The sequence below is a fragment of the Macrobrachium rosenbergii genome, chromosome 52 (assembly GCF_040412425.1).
Source record: "Macrobrachium rosenbergii isolate ZJJX-2024 chromosome 52, ASM4041242v1, whole genome shotgun sequence".
NCBI classification, from domain to species: Eukaryota; Metazoa; Arthropoda; class Malacostraca; order Decapoda; family Palaemonidae; genus Macrobrachium; species Macrobrachium rosenbergii.
In genome coordinates this window covers 16,558,145-16,581,379 of record NC_089792.1, presented here as the reverse complement: position 1 = coordinate 16,581,379, position 23,235 = coordinate 16,558,145, and the positions used below count along the sequence as shown (strand labels likewise).

Genomic DNA, 23,235 nt, shown 5'->3' with positions numbered 1-23,235 from the left:
GTCAGCTGATGATAGAGGGTAAGTTTCACCTCAAAAATAATGATTTTTATGATAAAATCAGATTTTAGGTACTTACCTTCATCATTGAGATCCCTCCCTACCCTCTTAAGAGATTAAAAGATTACGGATCACCCATAACACCCACTGTCTTACCCTCAACCCCTAAAGGTGGGGGAGTAATTATTGGGAGCGCTTTGCTCGTTAACGATTGTTTCAGTTTTAACACTTCAAACCTGCGCCAAGTAGCCGCAGATAAAGCTAATGACGGAAAGTAAGTACCTAAAAAATTGGTTTTATCATAAAAATCATTATTCTCTATAAGTTCTAATTGTTCAAGCTTAAGAATAAAGTAATTTTGTAGCATTTCTAAATGGTCACCATTAACAACACATCCTTCACAAAAGAATGACCCTATGATTCAATTCTTCCACAAAGCACACCAGACATTAATTTTGAGAGAACCTCTTCATGTTCAACAGATTCATGTGGTTTGTCAGTTCTGCAAATATGGCACTTATGCCTTTTGACCTTGCCACTAATGGGGAATGTTGCTTCGTCGGAAAACATTAAATTATTCAAAAATGCATAATCAGTATTAATTCTTTCATCGAACTGGTGACAGAAAGTAAGTCGTGTATGATCATCCTCTTCTAACAACATTTGATGGATTTGGATTCTGTGTGCTTTCATTTTAAGTTTTTTCTGCAGAATCTTATGCACAATAGATTTTGAAATCCTCATCTCCAAAGATGTTCATCTTAGACTTCTTTCAAAGGATTGTTCTACTTATGCTACAGTTCCTTCATCAATGCTTGATCTCCCAGACTGTTATTTATCATTATTAGAATTTGTTTCCTAAAATTTCTTCATCCACCTGGCTGTGCAGTTCCTGCGTGGTATTTCTTTATTATACTGGGTTTTAAGCCTTCTTTAGACAGCAACAGCACATTGTAGCTCAGTCAACCAAAGAACACAGTTTACTTTCTTGTCTAGTGAAGCCATGGGTTAACATCAGTTCTGAAAAAGAAGTCATTTTTAAGTTTCAGAAATTTTGAAAAATATTTGATAAAACAATTAATAAACTCAAGAAGAACAGAAAAACTAGACACATCAAGGTTCCTTATCCCTTTTGCAGATTAATTATGTAATGTATAGTTACGAAGTAGAAGTATTTTAAATTGCCTTCTGTAACACATACATATATGGAATCTTACTTTTTGTTGAGTAACTTTTGAATAGCAAAAATATACTACTTCAACTATTATAAAATAATTTAAATGTCTTTCAAAGGTGATGGCATTAGTTGGCCTAGTAGTGGACTTGGTGATCTACTGCAACTATTATAAAATAATTTAAATGTCTTTCAAAGGTGATGGCATTAGTTGGCCTAGTAGTGGACTTGGTGAATCTACTGAGGGTGACCGGCTGTCTATAGGCAGTGGTGTGTCTACGTCTGGTGTTGGTAATGCAGATACCAAATCAGGTGAACCTCATTTATGTGCCTGTTGGTGTCAAGGATGGGCAGAAATTTACATCAGACAAGCTACAGGTTAGTTCTCTCTTTGATGCTCAAAATTTGTAGTCTAGTTAGTGTAAATTATATCTCTCATAACTTTGTAGTTCTCTAGTTTTAGTAAGTTCTATCCTTCATAACTTTTAGGCAGAAGCATAAAACTTATATTCTATCTAAATAAGGATTCTGCTTTAAGCAATACTACCTACAGTGTGCCTTGCCATGTGCATTGTTTGTGGTATTCCAGCATATTAAATCTTGCCTATGTCTCTAATTTTCACTTATGTAAGAAGAAATCCTTCAATCAAGCCCTGTGAGAATCCAGAAATAAGACTTAATGGTCTCATTCAGATTTACTTACTGGGATATTAGATGCATTTAAAATGTCAAGGAAGTTCATGTTGCACCTTACAAGGCAAGGATCAAGTACATGCTGCACTGTAGTTTATAAACCAAGTTACTGTGCGCACATATAAGAGCCATGTAATAAGTGTGCAACATATTTGCTTAACAAAAGGACTTTTCTGTGGAAAGTGGAGAGCCTGAGAGCCAGTTCACAGACCAGTGTTAAGCACTTTGTATAGGAAACAACAAAGTCTAGAAAGTTATGAAATGTCATAGAGAGCTAGAGGAGGAAGCCAAGAGAGTGAATGCACCTTGATCCTGTATGGTCTCCAGAAAACTTTGAATAAACCAGTCAAAGGGTCAAGTATAGGGTGCCATTAGAGAAGGAAAGAAGGTGATTGGCTGCAAGAGTGAGAGGGAATTAGTGTCAGCCCTCACGACTGGGATTGGGAGGAGGGTGATCACTAAGAAACTAAAAAAATACCAATACTCCTTGCCAAAAGGCTCTCAGACTTTATATTCCTATAAAGACTTGCCCCAACTGGAAGAGGAAAAGTAAGAGGATTACAGCAAAGTACAAACTTCTCGGGAGCTTCTACCACGAATTAATGAAAAGGGGTCTGGGTTGCCAACACAAAAGGGGTAACCAGGAAGTGCAGGGAGCTGAAGAGGGTGGCAATGCCAAGGTACCCAAAGACTGAAGCAGGGATGTCAGAGGCCAAGGGCAAAGGCGAAAAATCAAGAAAATAAATGGACATTTGTCAAATCACCAAGATATGCTTTATTAAATGATGGTGACAAGTGTCTTGACCCCCAAGAAGTAGCAGCAGACATTAGCATCGTTAAACAACTCAATGAACATCTTCATAAAATTTAAACTGTAGCTGAATCAAACCTAGGACATTTTGAAATGAAAGAACATGTATTACAATAGGAAAATCAATATGAAAGATAATGTACCCTTAAATTGTAACATCTACTCTGGTTTAGAGATAACATTTTTGAAATTACCAAACATTTAGCACTATTATGTAAATCTTACGTTTTGCAGTTTTATAATGATTTTTTGACTCGGAACATTTTCCCTAAAGAAGGGCATAATGACTTTCGGGGGTTATCGGCGCCGAAAAGCGCCGATTTCCACTTATTGGTGCCGATACATACCTAACCGAGGTATGTATCGGCACCATAAAACTGGATCGCTGTTAACCGAGCCCGCCATTAACCAGGGACTGCCTGTATGTAACATCTGTATACATGAACTAAAACAGAAATTATCTGAAAATAGTTTTTATTGCTTAGGAATTATTTTATTCAATGCAAAAGAGTACCTCTGGAAGGAGCAGAAAAAATTCTATAATCATTAGTTAGCATTTTTTTTACTAATGGGTAAGTACCAGGGAAAGATGAAGTATGATAAGTATAGGAGAAGAAGTAAAAAATAAAAGTATTTGATATGGATTACGATGTGTCAAATATTGCTTACTAAAAATCTGGAAAGCAGTCAGGGACATGAATATATGCACATCTGGACTCAGAGCAGGTTGTGGGTTTGGCTCTTATAATTACAGTGCATCCTTGACTTAAGGCGGGATCCGTTCAGCGCTGTGCCATAAGTCAATTTTTCTCTGTTGCGGCTCTTTAACGGCGCTTGCGGCACCATAACTTGAGTTACGGTGCCGTAACTTGATGCAACATCAAGTTACAGCACTGTAAGCGCCATTGACTTGATGTCTATTCTTGCTGTAGCAACATTAACTGCACTTATGGCGTTAACTTGATGCAACATCAAGTTACAGCGCTGTAAAACGCCGTTAATGGCACTGAAAAAGCGCTGTAAGATCGAATCGCCATAAGTCGGTGGCGCCGTGAGTTGAGGATGCACTGTACTCAGCCTTCCTTATCATATATACTCACCTCATGTTGTCAGGATATTACATAGTGTGAGGAAGAGACTGATGGTAAAAGTAGTTACAGTTTTGGGCTGCATATGTATAGTAGTGTTCTCCTAATTATTTAAATGTTCTCATTTGTTAGGTAACATGTCCTGGATGATGCGCATTCAGAATCATCAGACCTTAGTCTCCTCAGGAGGAGAACTTCCATTGCATGACATCAGTGTCTTATTTGCTCCAACACCTGCTGGTGAATCAGCTGACCTTGCAGGATCAGTCTTTACTCATCATAAAATTGACTCTGAAACTCTGGAGGATGAGAAATATGAGGTAAGGTTATGTGATTAGTTTGGTTGTGCTGTAGGGTTTAAAGTAAATTTCTGTGTATTTCTCTTTAGTATTATGAATGCTAAAGGTTTTAACAGTGTTGTTTGGAACAAAATAATGAGTAGACTTAACTTATTTTTGTTACCCTTGCAAGCACCTAGCTTGGAACCATAATTTCAAATTTTTTTTCCATAAGAACTGACTTAGTTGAGGGACTTGTAAAATTTTTCGTATGCATCAGAAATCAGTGCAGAGATCAATGCAAGAGATCTCAAAGATTGATGTATGAAGATCAGGTTAATGTAAAGTTTATTCTTATGTTTTTATATTTAGTGTTGTAATTTGGTAATTTTACTCTTTGCAGGAACTTCTCAGTCAGCAGTTTGAAGAGACTAGACCTAGAGCCTTCTCAGGAGCATCCGATAGAACACAAGATTCTGATCCGGGTTCACAAAGAGATTCTAGTGGCTGGAGTAGTGGAGCTCCTTCACACACATCATCAGATCCTCGCATAAACTCTGCTGAACCTGGAGATGATACTAGAGGAAGTTCCCCTCTCACCACCACAAGCACATCAGGTACATAGTGGTTTACAGTCCTAAGGTCACCTTCACTAATACGCCTACCTGTAATCTGGTTCCTTCAAAAATTCGGTACTGATTTCCGATTTCCCCAGGCCACCTTAACTTGAAATATCCCATGCCTTCACACATTGTATCAATAGAACTAGATTTGTTCATCTTTTTGCACGCTTCTGAGCTCACTGTAGTAATCCCACACAAGAGGTCATTTTATTCCATTATTTATTCATAATTTACTCATAATGGCTCCAGTTAAAAAACAAAGTGCATCTAAAGCTGTGTGAAGCATAGCTAAAGCTAGATTATATTACTCATGAAAACTTTAGGTTACTATTCACACATCACCGTAAACATTGATTTAGGCTTTTGAAATAAAGTATGATAGGCAGTAACGAAACACACGTTCACACTAGAAAGTAAAATAGTTAAAAAGTATTGTTGAAAATAAATTGAAGAAATATGCAGTAACACCTACATTGGCTACGTACCTATTGCATTGGTGGAAAGTTTCCAACTAAACTGGTGAGCATTGAAAGTAGGAGGTTTTGATTATATATTTAAAATATATTTTTTTTTGTATTTAGATGTGTGAAATTACTTATTTTATGATACTTTTCAAAACCATTTTTCATGGGTTTTAGGTTTGTACTAATAGCTGTGCATAATCTTGATAGTTAGGCTGTTGGATAGAGGAGTGAAGTTAGCTGATGATTGGAAATACAAAATGAACCCTAGTTGATGAATATTAATATGTACTGGAAAACGAATTAAAAAAAGCAGTTATAAACAATTAAAATTGAAAAATACAGTTCTCATGACAGATACAGGAACTGCTTGCATGTACAGAATTTGACCTGCTAAAGCTAGTCAACTTTGCCAACTATGTAAGCTTGAGAAATTATCATTTTTCAGTTTTTTGTAAAAAAGAAAACTATTGAGATGGCTGTGTCTATCCGTCCGCACTTTTTCTGCCCACGCTTTTTCTGTCTGCCCGTAGATCTTAAAAACTACTGAGGCTAGAGGACTGCAAATTGTTATGTTGATCATCCACCCTCCAATCATCAAACATACTAAATTGCAGCCCTCTAGCCTCAATAGTGTTTATTTTATTTAAGGTTAAAGTAGCCACGTGTCTGATAATGCTATAGGACAAGCCAACACCTGGCTGTGGCTGAAAGGTTTGTGGGCCACAGCTCTTACAGCATACAGCTGTACAGATAACTCAGTTCTGCCAAAGAAACTTCGGCACATTTTTTACTTGTTTTATATTAAAATGTCTTATAAGTGAAGTAGTTTTAAATCAGTTAGGTTTATTATTTATGCTACCATTTGTCATAATATTTTGATCTGTACTGCCAGCTGTAAAATTCTAGTATGTTTTCAGTGGTGGTTGGTGGGAATTCAGTCGACTGATTATAAACATTGACTGGCAATTTAAGAATAATTTTCCCTAGTTTGATCTATGAAAAATGAAACTTTCATGATTAAATTTACACTGAACATAATCAGTTTGAGGTAATAAGATGCCTATTTCTTTGAAGTTTTCTCTACATCTTCACAATCCTGATATATTTGTTACTGATTTTCAAGTGCCCATGTAACATGGTATACCATATAGTATTTAAAATTTCATATTTTATTACAATCACTGTTAAAGTGTGTGAATCATAGGCCAATGTTTTGATGCAATAACAAAATGCATAATTCTTTTATTTTTATTGCCCATCATTATAGTAAAGTTTTTATTTTGCCTTTGTTAATGGTTTTAAAGTGCAAATGTTTTATTATATCCTGCTAATGCATTTTAGATTAAAAGCTTGTTACTTTGATGTTCATTAGTCTATGAGTCATAGCCCATTGTTTTGTGTTTCTTCCATGATTATCATTGGAGAACTTTTCCTGTGGTTTTTTTTATTTTTAAGTGTATATAATTATATATGAAATAATTGCCTATTATAATATTTAATGTTAAAAGCTTATGTCAATGCACACTTTGATGTGTGAGGTATAGACAGATGATTTGATATAAAATAATAGTATAGCCTTACTGAGGCCCCTTAGAAAGTCAGGATCCACACTACAAATTATATGATAAACTAATGATTTTTGGGGAGAACTGGGGATCAGATGTTACTTAATCATATACATGACACTTGATATTTTAAAGGCATGATATTTTAAAGGTGCTTAGCTGTTGTTTAGAGGTAATCCTTCAACAACTCTCGTTTCACTGATCAAGCACTCCTCAAATTCTTAGTGGTTTTAGATTAGTGAAGGTCTACCTTTATTTTATACCATTGGGTATACAATTTGGTATTAATGAGCCATTATTGGTGCTGAGAATAATTAATTTACATTGTACTGTCATATCATTAAGAATTATAGGATTTGATATTTTTGTTGAATTTGTTAACAGGTGAAAACCCAGAGGATCCACGCGTCCCTGTACAGCGTTGCCATTCTAGTCCTGAAATGAGTGAAGGAGTAGTTGTGGGTGGTGAAGAAGGTGGTGTTCCCCCACTTAGAGAATGTGAAACTCTTGACGATACAACAGGTATACTCACAGAATCAAGTGATACAACACAGGTGCAGTCATCAGCCGCCAAACCCACAAAACCTAAACCTAGGTTAGTATTTTGTCATTTGTGTTGAGTGAGTCTGTAGTCTTCTAAGTAAATAGTGAGCATTGCTCTACGAAAAAATCCACAAAATAGTGAGTTTTCCCCAATATATTTAGAGATATGTTCCACAGAAGAATCAATGATTAACTGAAGGCATGAATGTTGATCCAAGGTCTAGTGGGGACCCACTGTATATCCTTCTTCCAGGCCTTTGTATCTGGCTTAATATGATCCCTCTCAGGATGCTGAGTGTGTCATTTAGGATCCAGGGAAAAGAGGTCCTTAACTCAGTCTGTGATGTCTTTGAAATAGACTGCTACTCTTTGTTCTGGCAGTGGCCTCTCCACCTCCAAGAAATTTGAACTATCCTAAGCCAAATACTTGGGTTACATGCAGATGTGGATGGCTGGTCACAGATGCTGCTACAGTTATGATCGTCCTGTAACCTGACACCATTTTTCACATTTCCAGATCAGAAGTTCAAAATTTTTTACCACATTCTTAGTTGCTCCTTGCAAGAGAAGCTCTGGCCTCCTTCCATCCTCACTCCACCAGCTGGTCTACCTTCAAATGGATACTTGCAAGTGTTTCTGCTACAAGAGTATTCCTCCCTCTTTTTAGGATATGGCCAAGGTTCATTAGCATGTTATAGGTTGAGCATCAGTGTTTAGTTGCACAGTACTTGTTTTTAGTTGCACTGATGCTGATCCTGTTCAGGTTATTGTCTTCATCAGAGTTGTAGTCTTTGCCTGTATCAGATCCTAGGTCATTCATCTCTTTCTAGAAGAGTGGGTTAAGTTGATGGTGTAAAGTTGACAAGGTCTGTTATGATCAACAATGGTTCCTCAGCCTCATATTCATCCTCATCTTATTGCACTAAACAAGCCAGGGCTTCATTGCAGCAATACTCTTCCCCAGCATCAGTGCTCTTACAGTTGCAGCAGTCCTCTTTTGTCATCCAGAAGCCTTGTGCCTTTGTTATCATCATTATCCAGCTTTACATCTTCATAGTTTCAAGTTCCTACTTTGTGCACGAAGCCTAGAAATGTGTTCTTTCAAGCCTCCTGCATCAGGCAGTCATACATGAGGTCTGCCTCTTCTGGTACTTTCCTGTCAAGAAAGCTTCATCAGAGTCACTGGGGTTCTTCAGTAACCTCCTTCCTCATCCTAGAGTCTTCAGGAGAATGGAGACCGATTATCAACTTTGGTCAGCTTGACAATTTTCTTCAGTTGACCCACTTCCATATGGAGACTGGAATTGATTTGCAGAGCTACTTCCAGTGGGGAATTCTTTTGCTGTTGGCTTGAGGGAGTGCATGTTCCAATTCTGAGCCTTATGATCAGTTTGTGTATTTCCCTGTCAGGTGTTTACCAGTATTTCAGCTCCTGCAGGCAATTGGATCATCTTCTGTATTTGCATCTTAGATATCATATAGATGATTAATTAGTGCTGGCCTGTTGCAAGCTTGAGCTGCAGCATCATCTACAGGCCTTTCAGGATCTCATGTCAGTCTTTGAATCTGCAGTCTGCATAGAGGAGTATTGCCCTCAGTTTGGAAGATATGCCTAAGCATGTCAGTGGATGCAAGTTGGCTAATCCTTCAAAGGAGAGGGTGGGATGTCTTCTGAAAACTGTAAAAAAGTTCTTTGACAACCTCACCCCACTGTGGCCTGTTTTGATTGGTTATCTAGTATTCCAGGGGAAGTTAGTCCCCCACAGCAATTTTTACCTTCACTTCAGCTTCAGCTGACCTCAGTTTCATCAGCTGTCTTGATTCCAACAAAGGATGCTGTCCTCTGCAGCCTTTTTAGGTGGAATGATCACCAGAACCTTCTAAAGGGATGCCTATGGTCCCTCTGAGTCTGGAGCTTTTCATGATCTTGGACACATCATCAGGCTGGGGCCCAACTTTGAGGGGTATCAAGTTCAAGATGATTATCTGTCATTTTTATAAATTTAATCATTATTATTTTATTTTCATTTTCTGGGTTAGCAAAGTAATTACAGGCATTATACATTTAAGAGATGTAGACAAAGTATGCTGTTAATTTTATTGGATGTTGTAAAGCCAGTCCTCTCATTATGTTTGGAATGGCACAATGGTGGTTATTGTGATGTCGTAAGATGTAAGGAAAACGGTGATGTGGGGGAGTGACGAGTTATCGGTGGTGGTGGAAGGTTGTGAGCTCTCTCATTTGCGGTTTATTGGTCGGTTTGTGAGTCTTTCTTTTGTATGTTGTGGTTGTGAGCTGACTTGGGTGAGAAGTGCAATGGGAAAAGGTGTGTAAATTGAGTCATTGTTGCATATTGGTCGGGCTGGGTGTTCATTCACTAGGGACCTGGTCTGAGCAAGAGGGTTGTTTATGCACCACCTTATTTAACTTCAGGCCACAGTCTTAGACCACCAAGATTCAGGAATACCTTGTCAGGTTGTTGCTTAGGGGTCATGGCTGATATTACCATCATTGCCTAACTGATGAATCTAGGGGGAACACAGCTGGCAGTAGAGATCTTCAGGTGGTTTTAAAGGCACAATGTTACCATAGTGCATCACTTTGGGCTGGGAACTTGAAACATGATGGCAGTGTGTATAAAGTCCACCCTTCAGAGTGGCCTCATCACCCAAGATGTGTGCAGGGCCCTGTGGCTGTTAGAGGCAACTCCTAGTTGGGTCCACTTCACATGTTGTTGAATATATAGACTTCTCAGTTCAGTTCTCCTCAGAAGGACCTAACTGTATGGGTAGTCATTGCTATGCCTTTCTGCCGTTAGGTCTGTTGAGGCCATTGCTGGTCAAGTTTTGAGACTGAGTGGGCTCCCAGTTGGCCCAGCAGGAGGGGCTCCTGACCATCAGGATCTTTACATTGACTTCCCAACCTCTCTTCCAACTCAAAGCTTTCTTCTGAGGCAACCTCACTACCACAGGCTTTGCAGCACCTTCAGTCCATACATCTTTATGTGTGATGGTTATGAAGCATTGCCTCAGATTGACAATTTCCAGAGGTTTCTGCTTTGGTTATTACCATCTCTTTACCATGTCCCTGTATTAGGCCAAGTGAGCAAAGTTTCTGTTCCAGTCCCAGATGACTTATTCCTCCACAAACAGATTAATAAGAAACATTCATCTGTCTAGGGATATCTCTGCCTTATCATTAGTCTTTACCCGACATGGTCTTGAGTTAGAAAACAGTTTTTCCCAGTACTGAATCTTTTGCCATTTCAGTTAGTCTATTCTTGGAGACCATGTGAAAGTTTTAAATTGGCATTTGTCCTTGTGAGCTGCTGTTGGAACACATTACATCTTGATGCTCTAAACCAGTGGTTCCCAACCATTTTTTTGGCCATGCCCCACCTGATCACCTCTAAAATCCTGATGCCCTGTTTGGTGATATATAATTCTTATATTCACATGGAGGAAGCCTAAAAGGTCATTAACTTTGTTTAAACATTCTCGAATTGCCCCTTTAAAAATCAAATTAACCTCCTTGTAACATTGGGAACCATGGCTCTAAACAGTGATTTGATTGCTTTAGCCGCCTTTAATTGTGTCACTGAGCTCCATGCTCTCTCCTGTGAGGTGTCCCACTCCAATCATTGGTCTTATGTGCATCTTCCTTTTGCCCCTGACTACAGTCTTCTAATAGTCTGTATTCTTTCAAACACTCTTAAGACTTGTAGGGTGTGGCCAGGAAAAGAATACTGCACTGCTAGATCTATTTATCCTTTTAAATCTCACCCTCAAGGTTAATCCCATGTTTATGGCTTTACCCGAGATATTTCATTTACTATACTACATTTTCTAAGGAAACAGTGTAGAGTAATTTTGATTGATTCTGACTTTTCTGTCTTTGCTATGCTTTTTGGAAATGATAATTATAGTTCTTATATTAATAACATAATTTGTTTAATGCATTAACACACAAAATTTGTGTGGGTGGTTCAACCTCATACAACACTGACTCCACCATTCACTGATCCAGTCCATGTCCTGATTGAGGCTGATGGCAGCTTCATTTCTCATAAGTGGAGACTTTACTATACCCACGAGTGTTGCATCATTGGCATACTGAACAATCTTGTTTTCCAGACCAACAATCATATCATTTGCATACACTAAAAATAATAGTGGACCAAGAAACTACCCTGTAGAACTCCAGAGATGATAGGCCTTGGTTCAATAAAGATCCCATTAACAGCAACTCACTGGTGCCTACCAGTAAGGAAATCTTGAAGTAATCCTAGAACATATCCACCCACTCCAAGATTCTAGTTTATAAATAAGTCCATTTCAGCACCCTTTGCTATCCCTGCCCTTCAGTTTTTTCCTAGTAGGATTATCATTTGTCAGCTATAAGCTGTGTTTGTTCCTACCTGTACCACAATGAGACATTGCACTAGGTCAGTGTCTGTCCTAGGGGTGTTCTTTTCTTTAGAGACCCATTACCTGTGGAAGCCCTCCACTGGCTGGAGACTATTCCATTTTGGCTCCTCTTGTAACCTTTACTTTGGTCCTTTCTGTGCCAACCCAACCCCCATCCTGGATTTGGGAGTTGACCACTGGCAGCTGCACCATCCTTACTCCTAAATAGCATCTCAGGTTATTTTATGGTATATGGGTTGTCTTGAACCATGTTTTTACAGTAGAGCTAGTTTTTATGCAAACATAAAAATTCTAGTGTCCTTTTCCTTTTTCTCAGTTGTAGTCAGGCAACATTGAATAAGAAATGGTATCTTTCTGTCAAGATAGAGGAGTTGGCCAAGCATGGTTTTTTTCTCTTAGAACATTCTGCATTGTGTACCTATATACATTCCTACAATGAAAGGTTTTATGTTGAATTTGTTTGTATAAAAACTTGCTATTAATAAATCAGTTTTAGTTATATTGCTCAGTATGAAGATTGGATAAAAATATCTAAAAGTGAACTGAAATTAAATACAAGGTTAGCCCCCACAGTATACCTGTATGCTGCATACACTACTGAGAACACTAAAGACTACAGTCATTTGGAACATTGTATATTATAACCTCTGGTCCTGCTTTCTACTTTTGAGTGACATTTCTCTGTGGTTGTGATTTAGTAATATGGTTGATTGTGTATCTTTGCAGATTTGAATCCCTCTCAGGTGGAAGTAGTGTTGGTTCTACTTCACCGCCACCAATGCCCTCAACTCGGATGCGCCACACATCTGCTTTCCAGACGGTAAAATAATAGAGAAAAATTTTTACTCTATGATATTATACTGTTGTTACAATAAAATCTTGCAAGCCAAGAATCACATTAAATCTTGGATGTGAACTCTGTCATAGTATTGAATTATATATGGTATATAGTATTTATTGTGTTCCCTTTTTTTCAGTATTTTGCATAAGTTTCAATAAATGTCAGGTGTGATTTTAATAATTTCATAAATTGCAAAATTAATTTTTTGTATATTGTCTAATACTTTGGGGAAAATGCCAGAAAGCACAAAAAGTAGCTGTGTAGAATACTTTCATAGTGGTAGTCACATACTGCAGGATGATTTGGCAGTAAAAATCAAATACAAGGTTTTTTTACATGCCTTTTTTTACTGCTATATCTGGCAAGTGTATCTTGTAATAACAGATACATTCAACTTCTTGTAAATAATGTCCTTCCAATACAAGGTGTTGCTGCCCCTCTTTCATTACTATCATTTGCTATACTTGAATTCCCTTTTGGTCTGTCTTATCTATGGCCTTTCTCCTTGATTTTTTTAGTTTTCTGCTGGTCTTGTTTTTTTTTTACCTATTTCTTCAATATCTAGTGCTTTACTTCTCTTCCCACTTGTTTTATGTTCAAATCATCTTAATCTTATAGATCTCTATTTTCCAGCCTCAGGATGCTAAGTTTGATGGTTATATTAAAAAAAATGGATGTCTTTCAGCACTGCATCAGTATCATATAATTTATGAATGTTAATTCATGACTTTTCAAGGACTTTTCTGAAGAGTCATAGGTATCAGAGGGTTACTGCCACACTTAAGATACAATAATAAATTTTTTAATTACAGAAGAGTGTTGGCAGTGGCAGTGTTTCTCCTAGTAGTGGTATGGTTGGTTCTGGCGCAATGGAAGGTGATGATGATGGTTCTCCACGTCCGATCCGCAGAGGCAGAGGTCATACTATTTCTGACATGAACCCTGCATCACGGAAGTTGCAAGTTCGAGCTGCAGTTGCTTCCAGAAAAATGAACTCTTCTAAAGAAGCAAAAGGTGGCATATCTCCCAGGTATAGAAAAAATCCCTTTCAGAATTTTGCTATTTTATTTATTATATGGTATCATTTCAGATATTTGAAGCGTTTGATTTTATCCACAGCAATGTTTTTTTAGATTTTCAAGGTTATTATTATAGCTGTGACAGAAATTTTAGAAGTCTGATGTGAGTTCAGATTCTCTTGTATTTAGTAAAATACACACATTTGAGCTAAATATATTTTTATCAGAAAATATGGTTATATATCTAATAATGCTAAGAAGAAGAAAAGTACTGTAAATAAAAGTGTAAAGGTTGTGTATAAAAGAGTTGGAATAAAAGCTGCTGGCAGTTACATTGAAACAAAAATTCTGGCAGAGGGAGATGAAACATAACAAATGGGGTAGGCTACTGGATTGAGTTGTAATGGCAGTTACTGTGTAAGTTGAAGGAATAAATGAAGCAGTATCAAACGGTACCAGAAAAAATCATATGGAGACAGTGATGTTAGTGTTTACCATTAGATCTTGGGTGAAGACGAATGAACAGAATATCAGAGGTACCAGAAACTCATTAAGCTAGTAATGTTAGCTACATAGCATATAGATCTAAAGTGGAGACAGTGGCAAGTTTATCATTAGCTTGTGATGAAAGTCCATCAGGTACTGAGCCCTGTGCTGTTTATCTAAGTAAAAGATAAGTTGTAAAGAAGTTCACTGGAGGGAACCCAATGGAGGTACTTTTTCAGATAACCAAGTGCAAACTGAAGATTCCGATGAAGAGGTTGGAGAACTATTTTTAAATGTGGAAGATTGCAATGGGGAGGAGAAGAATAAAAGTCAGAGTAAGCTAAACACAGCTTATGGTGACAGGAAAGGAAGCAAAGGAAAAATTACTACCACAAAGTGTTTAGGTTAAAGAGACAGAATCAACAACACATCAGAATTTTCTTCCCAAAAGTAGAAAAACAAGTTTCCACTGTTTATCATCCCCAGCCATCAACATTGTGTGGTATTGATGTCTTTACCTGCTCCTCCTTTTCAGCTTTGAAATATTATGATCCTGGTAATCCTCACGGCATTTTGTCAGATGGCCAATATCTTAGTCCAGAAATTGATGAAGTAGCACAATTCCAAGTAATTTTTAGAATTAATAAGCACTGCTTATGTAAACAGTAGTATCTTTTGAAGCTTTTGGAAAATGTGCACAGTATATAAATGCAGGTGCTCCTTGAGCTATGGTGAAATTAGGCTATAAAAGCCCAGCACAAAGTAAGATTGTTTTAAGTAAAAAATAGCTTTATGTTGCTGGGATAGCCATTTTATTGCTGAGGTATTATTCTCAATAAATTTATGTTTCCAAATAAAGGTAAGAAATGGAACTAACATTTTTAGAAATGAATTTAATTTCCAAAACACAGTTGAAAGAATTAAGCAAATAAGAAGACTGTACCAAAAATGTACTTATCAATTATTTTTACATTAAGTACATAAGGCTTAACAGTACCTATTATTATCTTTTGTTTAAAACACAATAGAATATCAAAATAAACTTTTGAGTCATTTAATTTGCACTGACAAATGTGGATCCTGTGGCTTAGGATAGTAATAAAAAAAAATTTGTGCACTCAAAGAAATGAAAAAATACTAATGAATAGTAAGTGCACTTACAGCATAATAATTCCTATTCATTGCTATTTTAGGAGTTGAAGACATGTTTCTTATTGATGAAAGACCCACAAATTTGTAATATCTCTTTTTTTTCAGTTTTGTGTTCCTTCAGCTCTATTACCATGGGTGTTTAGGTGCTGGGAATGAGAGACCTGTCTTAGTTCCAACACATCAACCTGAGATACAGCGTGCATTACGTGTCTTAGATCTGATGAGACCTCAAGAAACACACAGAATTGGTGTTCTGTATGCTGGGCCTGGGCAAACCACTGAACAACAAATTCTAAGAAATTCATTTGGTTCATGGAGATATATGATGTTCTTGCAGGTAAATTATTCAAATTTTGAGATTTTTTTTTATTATTTGTACACAAAAACTTGTTTAATGTATCCCTTAGTTCAATAATATGAAAAATAAGACTAAATTAAAAGGCTGAAATAGAATACATCCTGGTAGTCAAGGAAGAATGCAACCTTATCACAGAATGCAGTCATTCCTTGGCCAGAGAGAATGTTAGACTAATATGAGCACAATTAGAATAGTATGTTGGGCTATGTAGTTTTGTATTGATTTTCAGTTTTTTCATGTATGTATATTGTTAATATTTAGTAGTTTAACAACTGTAAAAATTGGAGGAAGGTAAATCTAAAGTTGCACTGTACAGTGGGGAGGGGAATTGAAAACATGAAAATGAAAAGCAGAATGCTGCACAGTCAGGACTATAGGAACATTGCAAAGAGCATTTAGTCCTGTCCACTATGGGTTCTCTGAGGTTAGAACTATTGTATGCAGAATTCCAAATCTGCAACTAATTTGAGGATAGGTCTTCATTCAAGTAACTGTCAAGGACATTGTCATTTGGTACCTCTCTGTCAGGGACTAGAGACCATTGTTTCTTGTATGATTCATTGGTTTCTCCATAATGCAGGAGAGAAATTTTTTGCAGAAGATTAACAAGTTAATTTTAAAATTTTTTTATTTTGTGCTTGTAAAATGAGTAAGTGAAATATTAAAAACTTCTTGTTTTTCAGGGCTTAGGGACTGTGTTGGAATTAAGTAACATATCTCCTGATGAAGTTTTTCTTGGAGGTTTGGACACAAAAGGCAATGATGGTAAACTAGTCTACATTTGGCAAGATGATGTCATGCAGGTTAGTGGTTCTTCTGAAAAAAAAAAAAAATGTCTGGTACTGAAATTTTGTTTCCCATGTGTCTTAAAAAACAGTACTGGCACTAGCATATTGTTGAAATTGAAAATGAAGTTACCATTTGGTACCAGATTTATACTATCTAGAAAAAAGGACCTGCTATCACCACAGGATATTAGCCACCTCTACAAGAGAGAAGCTTTTTAAGCCAGTTTTGAGATTAAACTACTAAATCTAATAATTTTAACATAGCTTTGTTACCTAGTTTTTATATGGGGAGATGATGAGTGCCTTTTTTGAAGGATTTTTCCTTTTCATCTCTGCAGCTTTCTCACTCCCTCTCTGCTCCCTTTTTACAATTACAAATTTGCCCTGCCTGATTAATCATTTTAGTTTGTTTTAGATTCATTCTCTGATATGTATTGTCTGTCTGTATTTCCTTTTATCTCCCTAGTGGTCATGGTGAGGAGAACTGGGCGGTAGTCTAAATAATAATAATAATAATAATAACCATAGAGTTTGTTTTTCCTAGTGACCCTAGTGAGAGGAGAGAGATGAGAAGTTTCAGAATCTTTTTCCTGTATTTAAAGTTTTTTAACCTCTTTTCATCTCTGCAGCATGTTTTCCTCCCCTCTGCTTGTTTCTACAATTACAGAAGCAAAGGTTTCTCAGTGATTAATTTGGTCATATAATGTGATATAAAGTGGAACACATTTTGCTCTTAAATGTTAGTGTTCTGTGTAGGAATTAGCCAGATTCATTCTCTGATATAACACCAGTATTGTCTGTCTGTATTTTCCTTTTAATCATGGTCTAATGGTCAGAGGTCTTAGATAATGTGTGATTTCAACTCGAATGTGTCTGCAAGGATGAAAACTCACCAGAGGGGGGCCTAAAGAGAATATCCTGTCTTGATGCACAGAATTTGCTATTGCTTTTCTTTGTCCTTGCTTGTAATATCACAGGGCAATGCCTTCATGAAGGTTCATAAAGAAGAAATACAAGAAGGTAGAATAGAGAATTTCAGAATCTTTTGATCAGTAGAAGAGAAAGTTTGATAACCTCTCAACATGCCAAATCCTGAAAGACATGTTTTCCTGCTGGCTCCAACTTATCTTGATGGGAGGGAAAAACAACCAAAAAGCAAGGTATCAAAAGAGCAAGAACTGTCTGAACATATTGGTTACCAAGGATTTGTTGAGAACAGTGGAACCTTTGCTCTTAAATGTTAGGGCACCCAAGCCTTTGCTTTGGAAGATTATCTTGCCAGGAAATCCTACAGTACTGGTACTACTTGAAAACCTCAACCCTCTGCCCATTTTATTCTAACTTTTTTATTGATTACAGTAGCTAGTGGAACACTACAAATTAGTATATTAGGGAGTAAAATGATTTATTCAAGGACATTTACCTGATGCACAACACCTTTTACAGAACTTTTCCTCTTTGTGGGGCTCTTTAGGGGATGCTATTTTGTACCCCCACTCCTACCTTAAGAACGGTTGCTGAAACTCATCACTGCAAAGATTTCAAGAAAACTGGTTATCTGATGTTTGAGGAAAAGAAGCTACTTCAGTTGTCCTCATTATGGTCACAATTTTTCTTTGTAGAACATTGGCGTTATTCATAGTTTCCTCTTCGAGGTCAAGTGGTGAATGGCTTGTTGGTGTTCAAAGACATTTTGATATGTGTATATATGTCAGTTTCATTGGACCATAGGGACATCTTTTACCAAACTTCATTAGTTTTAGTTTTTGTGGCCTTACCTGCAACTGTCGCTCAGCCCTTTTTGGGCTTTCCTGTTCTGATTGTCAAGCTAAATCAAATAGGTAGAGACTCTTGAAATGCAAAATGAAGGTGAATGATTAGATGATTAAAAACTCAGGTAGGTTATTATTTGAAGCCTAACTTATGATGGGTTGTTTTAAGATTAAAAGTTTAGTCGTAGGAGGCATTCTTAGTGTTGGTTATTTGTTAATATACATAAATAGATATACTGGTAAAACTCGGAATTGTTGTAGATTCCTCTTTTTTTTCTAATTGTCAGAACTATAACATTGAAATTTTAGGTACATAGCTGAGGTGTGGTTTTTTAAGAGTATGTTCACAGTTCTAATACTACTTTTGATAAAGATAAGCAGAAAACTGTATAAAAACTGGTTAACTGGAGTTGGAACATTATTTATGATAGTTATAGGTTAGTTTATTATTGGGAGGTATTTAAACAATTTTGAGTGCATGGGTTAGTTTATTATTGGGAGGTATTTAAACAATTTTGAGTGCCTAAACCCTTGTGGTTAGAATCAGATACTTGTGCTAGTATTTACTATAATTAGATAAAGTTGCTGCTGCCTAGATACATGTTAAAGATTTGTTCCAAATTATGTGCAAAGATCACAGTGTTAAGCATCAGAAACTTAATATTTTTATTTCTTTTCAGGTTGTTTATCACATTGCTACTCTGATGCCTACAAAGGAATCAGATCCAAACTGCAATGGTAAAAAACGTCACATTGGCAATAATTATGTGACGATAGTTTATAATGAGAGTGGTCAGCCATACAACATAAATACTATCACAGTAAGTTGGATTGCAAGTCTGAAAGGTTTTAAAAGTCACTTAAAATGATGAACATTTTTTATTCACTCAGTTATGGTTCCATTAGTCACTTTTGATGGTTTTGAGTTGCAAACATAACAGGTATAATGTTCTAATCAAATATGAATGCAATGCTGCAGTTTGTGGGATGTTTGTGGGAAGTACTCCATAGCTTGAAAAAATATCAGTATTGAGATTAATGTTGTACTGCAAAATCTTTTGGGATGGAGGTGCTTAATAGCAAAAGAAATAATTTAAACCTTTGGTGCCTGCCTCAAGGGGTTACCACTTACTTTGCCATGTAATGGTGTGTCCACACTACAGCCCAACATGTCCTTTGGTAAATGTTGGATAATTGCATGAAGCAAGGGTTAGAGTTAATAGTGAGCTGTTGACTTGCATTCAACCTGTTTATGTGCATGCACTGGGGTGCCAAAGTGTGTGTGACATGCTTTACTGTTATGGATGCACCTTAGGCACTGCTTCTTTGCAGTGTCCTTTTGGCCCCAGCCACATTGCCCTAGGCCTTTTACTTTTTGTCTGTTCCCAGTGGTCTCTACACAAACTGCCCAAAATCTTCAGCCTGACTTTGATCCAACTTTCACATTTCATTTATGAACAGCCTCTGGGCAAACCCAATGTTGTACAGTAAATCTAGAAGTTTGCTTCAAGGGTCTTGAAATATTTCATAACAATAATACAGTATGCTGAAGTGCTTCTCCACTTTGGCCATCCTGGATTGCATTTCATTAAGAAAATCATTGTTAGTACAGACTACAGTCAGTTTCTCAAGTTTTAATGTTGCCATTATTTACTCTGCATAATTTCCAGTTCACCATGTTATTTGTTATTCAGTTTTTATGGTTATTTACTTTGACTTTGCTTTCCTCTTACCTGTTTTATACTTGTTTGGTGACATGTAGTTAAAACTAGTCTCCATTTATCATTAGCTAAGTTTGCATATGGTACTGATACAAATGGCAAGAAATAAGATTTCTCAGGGGCTCAGGTGAACTACATAAAGAGCACAGGGCAATTGGATGGATGGCAAAGTGCAGTGTTTGTATAGTCCAAAAACTCATTTTCACACAAATCCATTATATAGTTATAGAAATTCCATATTCTGTGTAGAATTCATCCTAGTTGCACCATTTTCCTGAAGAGAACATACCTGCTTTGTCCAGTCAGCATGACTCATTCCTTTGCGTTGTTCCAGGTATTGAGTGTGTTACCCCTTTCAACAGTTTGTCCCATTGTGACTAGGATCCAAGAATAAATGTCTAAATATCTGATTGTTACATCTTTGAGGTAGAGCTGCAAGAAGGTATACAATTGCCACAAACTTGCCCATGTTCTTATTTTCCAATAAATTCTCTTTGGATACCCCCAAAGATGTATTGGGAATGGTTTGACAGAGTCATAAGGACAACATATTCCTTGAGACCAAGACCATGTTCATTTCCCTACCTAGAAACAATGTAAGAGGGTCATGATTTTTTTTTTTTTTTGCCTGAGGAAAGATGTTAGAGATGGAGATTGCTCAAACCTCATGGGCCAGGGGTTGACATGGCTGGAAGGACAATGTATTCCTTGAGACCAGGACCATGTGAATTCCAGTACTTAGAAACAGCTTAGGAGAATCATAATCTTTGTCCTCCACAGATATATTCAATGAGCTCTCTTGGGGCATAAGAGACCTCAGTGAATTAGATGATGTTCTGTGTGAATGACCTTTATTATTGTGATACCAGAAAATAGCAGTCAAATAAGCGATCAATCTCAGTGACCTTAGAAATAGATGTCTCTCCAAGGTACAGGTGAACCTGGCATTCTGCAAAAGATCTAGTTGTGTGTATCTTAAAATTTTGTTTTAGGAACTGGCCTTTCATAAAAGATTTAGTGTAACCTACACTTTTTGATAATGTATTTTAAGCAGAATCTCATATTTTAGTTTTTTATAACTTTCAAATCTTTATGTAGATTCTGATCTTTTTTACCTTTTTAAATATATTGATTGAAAAATTTGTGTATTCTGGTATACATTAAAATCATCTGTTGTGTGTATTTAAAATTTTGTTTTAGGAACTGGCCTTTCATAAATAATCTTTCATAAAGCAATTATGACACAGTATTTAAAAAATAAACAGAATCTACATAAATTTAAAGTTAGTATATCAAATCACGGAATTTTAAGATACACACAACTAGATCTTTTTGTTAACTTAGACATCTACAGTGCACAGATTTTTGGTATCTTGTTTCACAAACTTAACCAATTCCAGGAGGCTGTTCTTGAACCAATTTTATTGCCAACCAAAGTTGTTTTCCCATAAGATAAAATGTAAAACAGATTAATCCGTTCCACACCCCTAGATGTTTTCCCATAAGATAAAATGTAAAACAGATTAATCCGTTCCACACCCCTAGATGATTGCATATTTACACTTTCATGACATTTGGCTGACATTACACACACAACCAGTGAAGTGCATATAGACAACTATAAAAACAAAAAAGAGAGATGAAATAGTACATTTTAACTGCGGTTGCCTGTACTGGGGAGAATTGATGGCACAACTGGAAGACTGAATATTGCCAAAATTTCCTTGAATTTATTGGTGCCACTTTTTTTTTTTTTTTGTGCTATGAACTAGTAAACGCACTCACAATCTTTTCATTTAAATAAAGGCAAGTGAGGAAGGATGTTACTGTTTGGAAGGGGTATCACCTTCCGCACAAAATGGAAATTAACTGTCCTTCTGAAGGTTTTTCTTTGTTAATTTGGGTTTTATGTTTTTTTGACCTTCAAACAAATTATGGCCTCTAAAAATACTGTCTCTTGATGACTGTCATTTACCCAAGTTGGTAACAATTTTTCCACCTGTATTATTTTCAGTTTTTGTTTTGTAAGCACTGTCACTCCTTTTGCAAAATCAACTGTTTTGAAGGCCTGTCTTTTGTAATATTGTGCAGGGCATGGACTTGGCCATTTCGAACTGCATGGCAACATCGGATATACAAATAACGTTTTGATGTTTTGCTATTTATTTTTTTTAACCTCTATCATGATCCTTTTATGCTTTATTTTTTTATTTAGTAATATGACTAATTTTCTTAGGACCAATCTTCATTTTCTTGTTAGAAGTAAAACAAAAAACACCCAAAAAAAAAAGCAGTAATATACAAATACCAGCACAAGTGAAGTAAGAAAGATGTAAAAATGAAGCATGGCACTTGGGAAACATTTTCTTTCGATGTCATGGCCTTTTTTTTTTTACAGCTCTTACATGTTTTAGCTTGCTGTTCATAACCCAAAACATTTTTCATAAACCAATGCATTTTTCATCTGAATTTTTGTTCTTAATATAAAGTGCTCATGAACCAAGGTTTGACCACATATAAAAATTCATTCCCCTCAGCACTTGGTAGTACCAATCAACATTTTCATTAGGAATGTTTTTTGCAGGTGGTTACTTATATTTGTAGGGATGGTAGTAATAGTGGGATGACACCAGTTTCCATTAAGGGTTTGGACTTTCTGGGGTCACGTGCTTCTAAGTCTCATGAAATTGTTAAATGCTTATTCCTCCATGGTAGCACCCTATGGGCTTAAAACTTAAGACATCTTAATTTTACTATTAACAGGGTTTTCTAACAAATGCTATATGACTTTCTCTTAGCCATGGCATGCATGAGTTCAGCTGATTTCAACCCCAGAAGTCCTCTTGAAGGGCCCTGAATGTCACAACTCATCAATTCTTTGCTATGTTCTTACTTCATAAATTAGAATTAGTGCTAATTAATGCAAAAGTATTGGGTTTGCTATAAACAAATCTGTTTTTGTAAAAAAATATTTTTTCATAAAAATCATTACTTAAAAAGTTCTTCCTGTAATTCTTAGTTTTGATAAAAAAGGTTCATATCACCCAGCCCCACCGATTTCTTGCAGCCAGTTCAAACTACCTGAAGAATAGGGCATTTACTGCATTTTGCGGCATTTTTGACACTTTTTTTTTTTGTATTACGGATGGGAGACTGAGCTATGGTGAGCATACTGGGTAGGCACAATAATTGTTGCTAATAATAAAACATTGAAAAACAAGCCTAATTATTATAGTAAATTTGAAAACAAGCCTAATTATTACAGTAAATTGTGTTAATGGAATAAAGCATGAAATCATATATAAATTTATCATCTTCAAGGGAAACTAAATGAAATTTACCATAAACGTTTGTGTGTTACCGCGACAGGTCACCAGGCTGGCATTATGGTTTTGTTCACATCCACTCTTTGCAAATGGCTGACAGGCTAACTG

General features: G+C 36.5%; 1 protein-coding gene across 1 annotated transcript in view; it reads left to right on the top strand.

Moving 5' to 3' along the window:
* The window catches only part of gig (tuberin), a 103,938-nt gene that overhangs the window by 65,701 nt on the left and 15,002 nt on the right, over positions 1-23,235 (top strand). The window contains exons 24-32 of the mRNA XM_067095929.1: positions 1,370-1,549; positions 3,896-4,083; positions 4,445-4,658; positions 7,078-7,288; positions 12,391-12,484; positions 13,318-13,535; positions 15,268-15,499; positions 16,204-16,323; positions 18,761-18,901. Of these exons, the coding sequence (XP_066952030.1) occupies positions 1,370-1,549; positions 3,896-4,083; positions 4,445-4,658; positions 7,078-7,288; positions 12,391-12,484; positions 13,318-13,535; positions 15,268-15,499; positions 16,204-16,323; positions 18,761-18,901 (1,598 nt within the window). The remainder of the gene's footprint in view (positions 1-1,369; positions 1,550-3,895; positions 4,084-4,444; positions 4,659-7,077; positions 7,289-12,390; positions 12,485-13,317; positions 13,536-15,267; positions 15,500-16,203; positions 16,324-18,760; positions 18,902-23,235) is intronic.